Source organism: Melitaea cinxia, chromosome 11 (genome assembly GCF_905220565.1).
Source record: "Melitaea cinxia chromosome 11, ilMelCinx1.1, whole genome shotgun sequence".
NCBI classification, from domain to species: domain Eukaryota; kingdom Metazoa; phylum Arthropoda; class Insecta; order Lepidoptera; family Nymphalidae; genus Melitaea; species Melitaea cinxia.
Window position 1 is genome coordinate 9,247,602 of NC_059404.1, and position 14,091 is coordinate 9,261,692.

The 14,091-nt window shown below is 32.2% G+C and overlaps 1 protein-coding gene and 1 long non-coding RNA gene across 2 annotated transcripts; both read right to left on the minus strand.

The window, feature by feature from the left end:
* Positions 1-261: 261 nt before the first annotated feature.
* Positions 262-4,067, minus strand: LOC123657936 (probable ATP-dependent RNA helicase pitchoune). Its single transcript, XM_045593421.1, is given in 8 exon segments — positions 262-614; positions 821-991; positions 1,980-2,132; positions 2,401-2,560; positions 2,676-2,812; positions 2,976-3,148; positions 3,272-3,421; positions 3,902-4,067. Coding segments are annotated over 8 exon segments (1,431 nt in total). The 5' UTR covers positions 4,065-4,067; the 3' UTR covers positions 262-290.
* An 870-nt stretch (positions 4,068-4,937) lies between these two features.
* Positions 4,938-5,595, minus strand: LOC123657937. The gene is made up of 2 exons (XR_006743805.1): positions 5,554-5,595; positions 4,938-5,461 (listed from the first exon to the last, which is right to left on the minus strand). It is a non-coding gene; the product is annotated as an uncharacterized LOC123657937 (long non-coding RNA).
* Positions 5,596-14,091: the final 8,496 nt, after the last annotated feature.

Sequence of the window (14,091 nt, forward strand, 5' to 3'; positions counted from 1 at the left end):
CCAGACTTTCCCCATTAGTAGAGGTTAAAAAGAGATCTTCAAATAATCTAATAGTACAAATAATAAACTGAAGTATAAATCATAATTGTTTTATTTTAAAAAATTCAACACATTAGTACCTACATAAATAGGTATTGAGTTATTATATAATCAGATGCATAATATGATAACCCTCAAAAATATTAATAAATCACATAAAATTTTATTGCCTAATTTTATCATATTATATATCTGAATAGAACTAACATATATATAACCTAAATAAACACATTTTTAAATGTATGCAATATTTAGCTTATTGATTTTTTATTGTTTCCTTTTTGTCTATAAATTTTAGTTTTCTCTGCTTTCTTATGATTTGGTTTGTTTAATGTTTTGAAATATCCAAATCCGCCTCCTCCTTTCCTTTTCTGCGTGGGACCTTTAGAAGTAACCTTTAATTCAACAGCTGGTGGTACAGTGAAGCCGAATGATTTAGCAACTTTTGCTAAGTCTATAGTGTCAATATCAAAAATAGTTTTTAGGTGATGAGAATCGTAAGCCCGCAGGTAACTTTTGAATGCTTCTTTAGCCGATTGATTTAAGAAATAGTTTTTGGAAATCAATTTTTCCAACTGAAAATAAGATAAATTTGAGAAACATGATTATGTATGAAATACCACTTAAATATTCACTTATATTTTTAGATTATAAAGTCTGTCTAGAAAATTTGTTTATAAAACTACCATTTTATTTCGTTAGATTAAAGGCTTAACAGTGATAAAGTAGTAATAAATGTAAGTCGAGAAATAAAACAATGTAAAAGATTAAATTTACAAACCTGTAACTGAATATCAGCAACTTTGTTCCAAGAGAACTCAAATTCATTTAATGTGACCTTAGACTGTTTTAAGTACCTAAGAAAGCCCAACTCTTCAGGTCGCAAGAACAGCAGAGCGTGACCACTAGTTCCCAGACCTCTCGCAGTTCTACCTACTCTATGAATATATTCCTGAAAAATATAATATATAACATAAATCACATTGAAACTATGGTGTTACAGCTGTGCTTTTGTCGAATTTATACAAAAAAAGAGACAACTAGTTTGATCTGTATTTTTATGTGATTATGAAAAGTATTTTGTTTTGAAAAATGAAATAGACATTGGAAGAAATTCAATTCAAAATGAAAATTCTCAAGTATAAGTTATTAAACGGTTTTATTTTTATAATAAATTTCAAATGACATAAAATTAAGACCACTAGAGACAGATATTTTATGACAGGCTTAATTTCTTATTCTTAAGAGCCATTTCACAATTTTACGCTCTGCAAGTTTAGGTAAATTTGGTCGCATCGCGCGAGTCGTACGAGCCGCGCGATCTTTGTGCTAGTAAGTATAGTGTGACAACCAAAAGACCATCTTGATCATTTTCTAATGTATAATAAAAATTAATAACTATGGTATAAAATGTTTTTTACATAATTAATTTGTTAAAAATTTCAAGTATGTTATATAACAACAGTCAATAAATTTAAAATAAAAAAAAAATCATTTTTAGGAAACAATTTTTTTTAAATTGATTTAGTTTTATTAGTTTACGAATGAATGTAATATTTATGATATGAATAAAATAGCATTTTATTATGCCCCAGAAAATCTGTGTGTGAATGTGAGTTGCATAGTTTTGGATGAAAGTAGACCAACAAATTTTGGCTGTTTTTTTTAACTGACATCCAAAAAAGGAGGAGGTTCTCAATTCAACTGTATTTTTTTTATGTATGTTACTTAGAACTTTTGACTGGGTGGACCGATTTCGACAAAAAAATTTTACTCGAAAGGTGGTGTGTGTCATTTGGTCCCACTTGAATTTATTTGAGATCTAACAACTACTTTTCGAGTTATATCTAATAATGCGTTTTTACTTGACTGTTTTTTCGTCGACCTACGCCTAAGTAGCTAGATTTTGAGATTTTATGACAAACAATTTTTTTATTTACCTTTGGATCGTCAGGTGGATCGTACTGTATAATCCAATCCACTGCTGGGATATCTAAACCTCTTGCGGCTACGTCTGTGCAAAGTAGGATACCACTCTCTGCATTACAGAATTGGAAGAAAGTTGTAGTTCGTTTTGATTGCTGTTGTTTACCCTGAAATAATGTTTGAATATTATAGTCTTGCAAATATTAGTACGACTTTATAACTCCTTTGTGAACAAAGTTACTCTTTGAATTTATAAGCTATATATTATATCTTTAGTGAGTTAGAATTCCAAAAAAAAAAACAAAACATTCATTTGTTTTACTACTGACAACACATGCTCTTCTACAATTTACATTGTAGCAACCAGTTTTTTATTCTTGTCTTGAAATTGAAATACATATAAAGGTAGGTCTAAGTTTGAAACAGGTAACTTACATGTATAGACATGACAGGCAGATCAATGTAGTTGAACAGTTCATGGTGATACTTCACAGACATACATGTTGACAAAAACACCATAACCTTCTTTTTTCTATTCTTTTTAAGGAATGTGAATAGAACCATCATTCGTTTTTCGGAGGGACAGACAATATATCTGAAACACATAATAAGGTAATTAAAATCATGGACTTATGTCAAACAAAAAAGTTTTAAGTTTTATTCTATTAATATTGGTATATATAATAATACTATGATTTCTATAATCTCACCCTTGTTCTAAAGAGTCCACGGTAGCTTGTTCTCTGTGGTCATCAACCCCCACATACACAGGCTCGTGTTTTATTGCCAAAGCCGTCAATTGTTCGGTCTTTTTAGTCTGTGTAGCACTAAAAAGCATGGTCTGTCGGTGTTCTAAAAAAAAAGAAAATCAAACAAAACTTATGTTTTGAATCTTTCTACATTACATTTGTATTTTGGCTTGTTTAACAAATGATAGTATTACCACTGATGTAAGATATGCCCTTGTAATATATAAAGTATACTCTTAACATATTTTAGAGGTAGAAAATTTACTTACTCGGTAGCAATCTAATAATTTGTTTTACTTCTTCTTCAAAACCAATTTCTAGTAATCTATCAGCCTCATCAATTATAAGACACTGCAAATTTTTATATAGGAAGTCTGGAGTGTTTTGCAAATGGTCTAGTAGACGCCCTGGTGTTGCTACTAATATATTGATGCCTGTAAAAAAAAAGAAATTAAGGATAGAGAGAATAAGTTCAGACTCCTTTAATTATTAATGGTTATTCATCAAGTAATGTTTTATTATCAAAGAAATTCCAAACTAAGAGAAATATTGTGCACCTTTTGAAAGCTTTTGAGCTTCAGTGGTTCTGTTTGAACCTCCCATAACTAAGCCATATGTGTGATGATGATATTTCATCAATTCCATCAAAACTCCGAATGTTTGCATTGACAGTTCTCTAGTTGGGGAAAGAATAATGACTCCAGTGCCTGTAAAGATGTTTGATTTGAGTAAACATTTCAGAGAAAATAATGTAAAGTTGTTGTACACTTTTATCAGATATCCATTCTTTTTTCATGAAATAACTCTAGACTTTCCATACTTGACAACTGTACTGACACAAAAAAATAGACGTGCCTCGACAGATGACTGGAGACTCAAGCCTGTTTTTCTTTCAGCACAGGTAGTATGGTGTCCAATTTTCATATTCGCCTTTGTGTCATCATGTAGATCGAATTTTTATTACTGGCATAATTTTATCTTCAATGACGCCAATGCTTATTTTAAATATATTAGTTTTTGCATGTTTTCTAACATAAGTATTGGATTTTTCAACAACTTGAAGCAGAATCAAAACTTTATGATTTTAAAATATATTAATATACAGCCTTCACATTGATAATATTTTATTGTATGTAAAAATATATAGATAATAAAATATACTCAATTAAAATTTTACTTTAACTTACCATTTCTAGGCTTGAATTTCAATTTGTATATCAATTCGATAGCTGGTATGAGAAAAGCGAGTGTCTTCCCTGAGCCTGTTCTAGCTGCTCCTACGAGATCTCTTCCTTCCAGTAAAGGTGGTATTGCTTTAGCCTGTATTTCAGTCATGGTTGTGAAACCCATGTCTTTAATACCCATAAGTGTTGGTTCACACACTTTGCCTTCTAATGATGAAAATTTTTGTTCAGATAAAATTCCTGAACACAGACTGACACTAGGCACTAAAAAAAACGATACATTAAAATTTTATTGTTCTTGTAGTAGTTAGAGTATTAGTAGATACATTCCCCACTTATAAATTTATTATAACCAATTTTTGCTATATAATAATATAGTATGCAGACAGATACTAAAAAAACTTACATTGGCTTTCATCATTGGCCTTATTTTCATCATTCTCTGTGTCATTTTCCTCTTCCTTCGTACCATTTTCAGTGGCTAGTTCCTCTTTTAGTTCTATTTTAACCTTCTTCTTTTTCTTTTTTTCTGTACAAATATTTTTAACAATTGATTTAAAGAATACCACACATTTCAATTACTTAAGTTTTCAGTTTTGAAAGTTTTTCACTATCAAACACCAGTTATTTTTAAATAAACTTATTATTATAATATAACTAAAATGACTGCGCCATTTAAATTTGTTATTTCAATATTTGGATGGAAATTGTAACAAAATCAAGTTACTCTAATCTTTATAAAACTAGAACGGTAAGGCTTTAAATTAAGAACCGTCGACTTATCTAAGCTCAAAATTTAACCGTTTATATAGTAAAAATATATAATCCTAACCTATCTAACTTCCACATTAGACTGTTAATCGACATAAATTCTTTACAAAAAAAAACCCCTAACCTATCTAACTTCAAAATGACGGTTCTTAATCTAAAGCCTAGCCAACTAGAACTTTAAATTTTTCTTTAGTTTAGATACTTTTGTAATTTGTATTTCAAAAAGCTTTTTTTTTAAATATAATACAAATAAAAAGATTATATTTACTTTTTGGTAAGGAAACATAATTATTCTCACTGGCTTCAGCTGGTCTTTTCAAGGATTCATTTTTAGAAGTTTCTTCAGTTATAGATGTCTCAACAGCAGTATCTAAAAAAAAAAAAAAATAATTAAAAAAGAAACACAACAGCAGTAGATCAATAAACAAGTATTAACAATTCTGTGCAACAATTGGCTGAAGTAATTAACGTAAAAGTCTGATTGTAAAACAACTTCTGAAAAAGATTTTGAGGTTACCTGTTCGACTTTCTTGTGTGTTGTTTGTGTTTTGTGACACTTGATTCTGTTTTTTCTTTTCGCGTTTCTTTATTTTTCTTTTTAAATTTTTATCCGGAGTTGGCATTTTGTATAAAGAAGTAGATTTCGTATGAAGGTGACGTTTTAAACTAATATTATTAATATTTTTTGTCAGCGTGGTAAATTCATACGCGCATTAACGAGATGTATAGACATGTGCGTATGACAGGATTGACAGCAGCAGAGCAAGTTATTTTTACCTACCCCACCGTAGCCTACAAAATAATGATATTTGTAATTAAAAAAATACTAATCGATAGATTTTCAATAGCTTAATTCAACTACGTTGTCCTTTTAAATTGCTCACCTTAAATTATTTAATTAAAAATCAAAAAAGTCGTTGAAAGATATTCATTTATCAATAATTTCAAACTCCTATATCTTTTGATGTATAAAATATTTTAAATTGCTTAAAGTGTTAAAAAACTGCTCAAGTTGCATTTATAATTGCTCAAGTATAGTTTGGAACAGATCCACTTTCTTTAATTTTTAAATAAATATAAATAGTTTGAACAAATAAAATAATATTATTAGTATTTTTACTTTTTTACAAACATCATTAACATTAGCTTTTATAGGTCTACCAGTCTGATGGCAAAAAGGGGAAAAAAAATTGACGCTAGCAATACTGGGGAAATTGGAATAAAACGTTTTGATACTTTTTTCTTTATTTATAATTTATTGATAAGGATAATTTTTTGAAATCTTACTGTGGCGAATGTGGGGTACTAAATTTAGATGAAAACTCCAATTACTCTGTTTATGAGTTTATTAATTAATTATTACATTTTATTTTATTTTTATTGGGAACAAACAAAATCAATAGTACATTCATACACAACATACCACTAACACATTTTTCAAACAAGTTTTCACAAATAATTATAACAATAATACATTTAGCAAAATAATTGTGAGAGAAATAACAAAAAGTTTAAGGTATTTTAAAAGTATAAAAGAATCAAAACAAATACACTATAATATTGATAATTTCGATTAGCCAATTCAAAATTTATAAAAAAAGGCTAGCATGTATATAATATAAATTTATTTTTGATTAAAAAAAGGTCCAAAAACACAGTATCCACATCACCTCCTAGGGTTCCGTCGTTCAAATACCAGACGTTGAATTTAGAATTTAAATTTTTAATTATCGGATTTATAGCCAAACTAAAAATTGCAGGCCTAAGGGGATCACCCTGTTGACAACCTACTTCCGATGACAGTTCATTAGAACGTTATAATAATTTTGATGGGTCAGCGTAACTGAGAAGAAGATAATTGTATATTTCCGGTATATGCTGTTTTATTTCTGTCAGCAGGGTATACCTATTTACCGAATTGAAAGCATTTTTGACGTCAACTTTGAGAAACACGTCAGGCTGGCCGTAAGTTAGGAAAGATCGTAAGGCATGGACGGCTGCCTTACAGCCTCCTTTTACACTAAAGTCTAACTGTACGGGTTCAAATTCCAAATTTAATTTTGGTAAAATATGTCGAACAGCGATTTTGGAGGCCAGACGTCGAACAGCTGATCCAACAGCAATTGGTGTCACCCCTCCATCCTTTCTGGTAAGGCGGATGAGGTTCGCGCGGAAAAGAATGGGAACAATTTCTAGATTGACATTACTAGAATACATAAAATTGATTAATTTAGTGATCGAATTTAAATAATAATTAGTTAAATAATTATATTAAAATGTATATTAATTGTAAGAGATAATTATATTATTAGATGTATATGTGATGTAAGTAAATATTATACTTACAAAATTTTCGTAATATAAAAATGGGCATCCGTAAAATAAAAAATAATTGTGAATTATTTTTGGCATAATGTCTCGTTGGCTGTGTTTCACTAAGCGACTACTATCGTTCCACCTAAGACCAGTGATCGTCGTTCGGGGGTGCGAGGGGAACACGGTGTAAAGTTCATCTTTATCCACCATCACAAAGGGAAGATCCACTGACCAGACGGTTGGTGTTTCTGGTAGGCTACTACTACTAGGTATTACTTACTACCTGATGGCTGTTGTCGGGTTCTTATATATAATATTTTGAATCGCTCGGATAACTTTAATATCGCGATGTAGGTCGTACGTCAGTTCTAAGTCGTATGTAGCGAGATAGATGTCGCCACAGTCGCAAGCGATCGCTCGACTTCATAGATGTGTCCAATTATGAATGTTATCTCTAATTCGAATTGTTAAAACGCAACGACAAATTCCCGGAAATCCAAGTTGAATTAAGTTTTACTTCAATCCATGCCAAATATTCATCACAGCTGCATGTTTTCACCATGCTACCACAGTGCGAGCACATAGCTGACACCCGATAGCGCCCAAATACGCGTTCCACTCATAAAATTCGCTTACAAGTTTAATACCCGGGGCGTTTTACCTTAATGGAACGGAAATTTTATTGGTCGTAGTCGATAGTATCGTGCATTGCTTTATAATCTATTTCACATAGGATGGGTACGGTGACATTTAATATGTTCCAATACACGCTCACTATTTTCAACAAATCGGATAAATATACATTTTTAAAAATCACCAATTAGTTTCCAAAGCAAATAATAATGCTTGATTAGATTGAAATTGTATTTATATATGCGTTTTTACTTTTTAAACAAAATAAAAAAGGTACAGAAAAAATGATAACTTAAAATTACAGGCATGAAACGAAACGTTTAATGATAGGGATTGACACGTAGTAATCGGCTAAAATAAATAATCATAACGGCCATCTTGTGAATCGCGTCATCTCACTGCCTCGAGATATCTCAATCAGTAGGTACTTTCTGTCTCTTGTATGCTTCCCGTGTTTTGGTTTTGCCAGTTGCTATAGTTGTATTTGTTGCTGTTTTATTGTTGTTAAGTTCTGTTATTATTTTTTTAGTTATTCATTTTGTGTGTGTGTTCTGTTCTTTAAAATGCCGAAAAGAACAAAGAAGACCGTTTCAAACAGTCAATCGGTTGTCCGCTTTCGGGAATACTTTCAACGGGAGTGAGAAAGTAGCGGTCCATTATTATCTGTCAACCACATAGTGGATCGAGTTGCACAGGCACTTGAAATTAGGCGTAATACAGTGTCAAAAATTACTTCAGCCTATCGCAGTCCACTGTTGGACGTAGGCCTCCACAAGCTTGTGCCAAAAAATGGCGTGAACTCATGTGTGTTGCCTATAGTCACCATGCTGGGCGGGTTGGTGACCGCAGGGCCGGCTTTGTCGCACTGAAGACGCTGTTGCCCATCTTCGGCCTGTGTATATCAAAGCCAGCAGTTGAATGGTTATCCCGCTATCGGTCGGCTTTATAAGTTTAGAGGTGGTAGTGGAACTGTGTTATCCCTTAGTCGCCTCCTACGACACCCACGGGAAGAGATGCTGATGGCTATATTCTTTATTGCCGTAGCCACACAGCTTAGTGCCAAAAATAAGTAAAGAAAAGTATGGTGACACCAATATGGAAGATAATAAGTTATCAACTCCCAAAAAGAGGCAAAGGAAATAAATGTTTGGTCGTTGAAGTTGAATATAATTATTGGCGGAGAAATGAGTTGCCCACAGTTTTACAACAATTAATGTCTTTGAAAGGTGCTAAATTATTTAATGGAAATGTGACATCGTTATGGCGACTTTTAAATAAAATTGGATTTATTTAAAATAAAAAAAAAGTTAACAAACGGAAAAGTGCGTGAAAACTTTGTGACATTCTTAGAAAATGCGAAAAACATTACGGATTGGAACAACGTAGTATTCCTTGACTAGACATGGTTGAACGCCAATTATACTGTTGGCAAAGTATGGACAGACGACACTGCTCATTCTTCGACTAAAGTACCGGAGGGTAAAGGCGAACGAGTAATAATTTGCCACGTGAGCTGTGGTAATGGGTTTGTCGATAACTCATTTCTCGCGTTTAACACCACTCTTAAAATATTATTAATTCACTATAGCGATGATTAATTTTTAATAAGCAGTTAAAAAATTTTTTTATATAATCGATTAAAGGTTAACTGCATTTGTACTCGATAATCGAATTACATCCATTATTTATGGCATGGTCACCTCACTATAGAGTTAATTTGACATGTGTCACCGTAACCATCTTACGTGAAATAGACTATCTATAGGTGGAATGCGCCAGTTATTTTTTTTTTGTTTATTTTGACAACATCTGTCAACTTAAATAGTCATCGCCAGAGAGGAAGCGCGGGAACTTTGAAGTGAAAAGGCGGTCTTTTTTTTTCAAAAATATTTTATTAATTTTATAATTCATTCACTGGAGTTTTTTATAAATAAATACTTATAAATTAATCAAGAGATGGGGAGAAGTAAGAAAAGGAAAAAGAAGGAGGAAGGTAACGCTGAGGACGACTCGTTGAGCTCCGACTCCGAGTCCATAAAATCTGTTGAGCTAACAGACGCCGAAAGGTATGCCCCGTTTCGGGTAGCCGATTACGTGCGGCACTACCCTGAGAACGGGGGTAATTTTGACTATATTGTATTCCTGGAGAGTACAGAGGCTGACAAGCCAATCGGAACAAGAGACATGATGACACTCGCTAATAGCATAAAAAAATATAATAAAGGCGTGAAACAACTAAAACGCATTAATAAAAGTAAAGTTGGAGTTATCTTTGATAGACCTGCTTTTGCTAACGCGGTCTTAGGCAACAAAAAATATCTTGATGGGTACAAACTTAAAGCTTCCCTTCCGGCTGCCGCTACAGAGGTCACTGGGGTAATTTCTCATGTGCCTATAGAATTATCCAATAAAGAAATATATTCAGCTCTAACTAGCACGAAAAATATTATATCTATACGTAGATTTATGCGACGTGTAAGAGAAAATGGAGAAATAAAATTAATCCCCACAAAAACAATTTCTATAACCTTTTCCTGTCCCAATTTACCAGATAGTGTGGACCTCAACAGCTGGCGGTTCGAAGTACGGCAGTACATCCCGCCAGTAAAGCAGTGTCTAAAGTGTTTAAGATATGGTCATATTGCAAAATTCTGTAAAAATTCACAAAGATGCAGCATTTGTGGCGAAGGTCACAATTTTAAAGATTGTCAGACTCCTTATACTGCAGCCAGTTGCTGTCACTGCTCTGGCAATCACATTGCCATATCCCCTGCATGCCCTGTTAAAAAAGAAAAAATCCAGCTTAACAGAGATAAATTTCAGAAAAAAAGCTTTGTTGATGTTTTAAACAGCTCTCACTTTCCATCATTAAACAAAACTGATCAGTTCTTATCTCTTTTAAATTCCGAAATAATACTCAAATCTATTACAGAAGCTTTAGTAAAACTTATAACACTAAACAAAAATAATGAAATACCTATCTCTTCCCAAAATATTAAAAATGTCCTGCAAGATACATTAAAAAAGGTTACTAATAAATAATTTGTACTTTATGGATACTTTAAATATTGTGCAATGGAATGCTCAGAGTATTCTACACAACCAACATATTTTTAATTATTTCCTTTTGGACAAAAATATTCACATTGCGTTAATTTGTGAGACTTGGTTAAAGCCTTGTCAAAAATTTAAGATACGTCATTACAATGTAATTCGTCTTGATTCAGGAAACACCCACAATGGCGTAGCCATATTAATACATAGCTCTATTTCTTATTCTAAAATTGATACTTTTTATGATGACTCCATTCAAAATGTTGTTGTTCGTATAAAATACTCTAGCAACAAAGAACTTACTATCATAAGCTTTTACAGTCCAACTAATTGCAATCCTGCTTTTTCTAAATCTAAACTAGACAGGTTAATTAAAAGTTTACCAGAACCAATCTTCCTAGCAGGAGATTTTAATGGCCTAAACTCAGCCTGGGGCTGTTCTACTTCTAATTGTCGAGGCAAAGACATTTTAGAGTCTATCAATAACAATAATTTGGTTATACTTAATGACGGAAGTATGACCACTGTTGGTTCGCACATATGGAGACAGAATGCTCTTGACTTAACCATAGTATCACCTTCATTGGCTCTAGAGTGTGACTGGTCAGTACATGACGATCCCTTAGGCAGCTACCACTTTCCTGTAATCACAAAAATTTTACTTAATAACAATCATTACAATGCCACTCCTATTCCCAATAGTAGCTCACTACCCTGCTTCCCTAACCTGAACAACGTTGATTGGAACATTTATAATTTAAATGTCCAACTATTGCTCACTGAATTTTCTCTTGATACACAAGACCCCCTTCATAACTACACAAAATTTACAGATATTTTACACTCAGCACTGTGGAAATCATCTTCTATTTCTAAGCACTCTTTGGTTAATACAGCTTTATCTTCATGCTCTCCTTCTAACTTAAATAAAAAAAAAAAACTTCTTCCTTGGTGGAATTTCAATTGCACCAAAGCCGTATTAAATAGCAAAAACGCTTATTTGACTTTTAAATCTGATCCCACTGAGGCTAATTACATTAATTTTAAAAGACTACAAGCCACCAAAAAATATATTATCAGAAATGAGAGAAGAAACAGTTGGATAAAACTTTGTGAACAATTTAACAGATCGACTCCTATATCAGTCATTTGGACGTATATGCGAAAATTTAACAAAAGCTATTCTCCACCTTCCCATAACAACTCTGACTATTCTTGGATCTTTGATTTTCTCAAAAAATATACTCCAGATACTGTAGAGCCAGCCTTTAATCTTAATTCTTTCTGCCATATTCTTCCTAATCAAAATTTTATTATAAAATCTTTTACCATTGTCGAATTAAATTCTGCTATTTCATCCAGAAAAGACTCTACACCTGGCCTTGACTACATTTCATATAAAATGCTTAAACACCTGTCTTCTCAATCTAAACTAATTTTATTAAATATCCTGAATCTTCTTTGGGAGCATAATCTTATTCCTATGGATTGGAAGGTTGATTGTTTAGTACCTATCTTAAAACCCAACAAGGACAAGTTTAACTTTGATTCATATAGACCTATAGCATTGACTTCTTGCATGGGAAAAATATTTGAACAACTTTTAAAACAAAGATTGGAACATTTCATAGAGTCTAATCATATTTTACCTTCTAATCAGTTTGGTTTTAGAAGAGGCAGGTCTTCAAGGGAGAGCATTGCTCACTTACATCTTGATATTTATAATGCTATACAATCAAAGCAAGCTCTCGCTGGAGTTTTCTTCGATGTAGTTGGAGCCTTTAATAATGTTAACCATCATATTCTATCCACGGAATTAGCTGCGATTGGTTTACCTGTAAAAGTTATACAATGGATTTTTAATTTTTTGCACAGTAGGAAGGTATTTGTTAAGTATAATAATAGACTTATTGGTCCAAGGCTTTCTCATAAAGGTACATGTCAAGGTAGCATTTTGAGTCCATTGATTTTCACACTTTATATACATAGATTAAACTTAATTCTAGGCTCTCATATATACAATTTACAGTTTGCTGATGATTTGGTAGTCTATTGTTCTAGTAATAATATAACTACCCTAAATCTTAAGTTAAACGAAGCTTTAGTTAAATTAAATTCTTATTTTAATTATCTTGCATTGGACATTAGCTTTGAAAAGTCTAAAGTCATAGTTTTTAATAAAGTAGGGTCTGAAAGAATTAAAATAAACTATAATAATATATCTCTTCTTATCACAAATGAAGTTAAATTTTTAGGTGTTATATTCATGAATAACTTATCATGGAACAAATATGTAGACCACATAGTTGATAGAGCTCTTAAGGCTCTTAATATTTTAAAGTCTCTTGCAAAAACATATTGGGGTTCTGATCCAAAAATCCTTCTTACCCTATATAAATCTCTTGTACGCAGTCATTTTGAATATGGATTTCTATGTTTTTCTGCTAATGACAAGTTGGTTAACAAATTAAATATTATTCAAAATCACAGCCTGAGACTTATCACTGGCGCCATGAAAACAACCCCAATTAATTCGTTACAGGTCGAGTGCAACATTTCCCCTTTACACCTTAGATTTAAATATTTGAAATACTGTTTTTTGCTAAAACTGTTTTCCATTAGTAATCATCCTCTAATTAAAAAGCTTAATTACTTACATAGTAAATATCCTGTAAATGCTCCATTAACTTCTAATAACCCATTTATTCTCTTCGAATATTCATTCATGTTAAATCTAAATAACCAACACAAAATACACAGTTCTAGCAATTGGATGTGTTACGAAAGGGAGTTTGACTGTCTTATTAATCAAATCGATATTATTATTGACCATAAGCTAAAAGAGCGCCAGGAAGTTTACAACCTCATAGCACAATACTCTGATAAGTTCAAACAAGTTTACACAGATGGATCAAAAAATGATATAAATGTTTCCATGGCCTATTATGTACCTCATCTGAAGTTTGGCCAAGGCGTCAGATTGAAAAAGGAGATATCAATATTTACAGCTGAAGCTCTAGCAATTACTGCTGCCCTAGAATTCATTAAAAAACAAACTAATCAATATTGGCTGATCATTACTGACAGTATGAGCGTTCTAAAGGCTTTAGATAATTATCAATTCAGTGCTAATACAAACTTCATCATTTTAGAAATAAGACATCTCCTTTATCAACTATCCAGAAGAAACTACAACATCAAATTATTGTGGACACCTTCACATATAGGAGTAAGGGGAAATGAACATGTGGACTTTCTGGCACGTTCAATTGTTGACAGTGACAGCGGCAGCCCTGTTGATGAGAATGTTGCCGTACCATACACTGATCTATTAGTTGCTATTAAATCAAAAATCCTATCTGATTGGCGTGATCTTTGGCGACAAACCTTGTTAAGAAAAGGATCTTGGTATGCTCAGA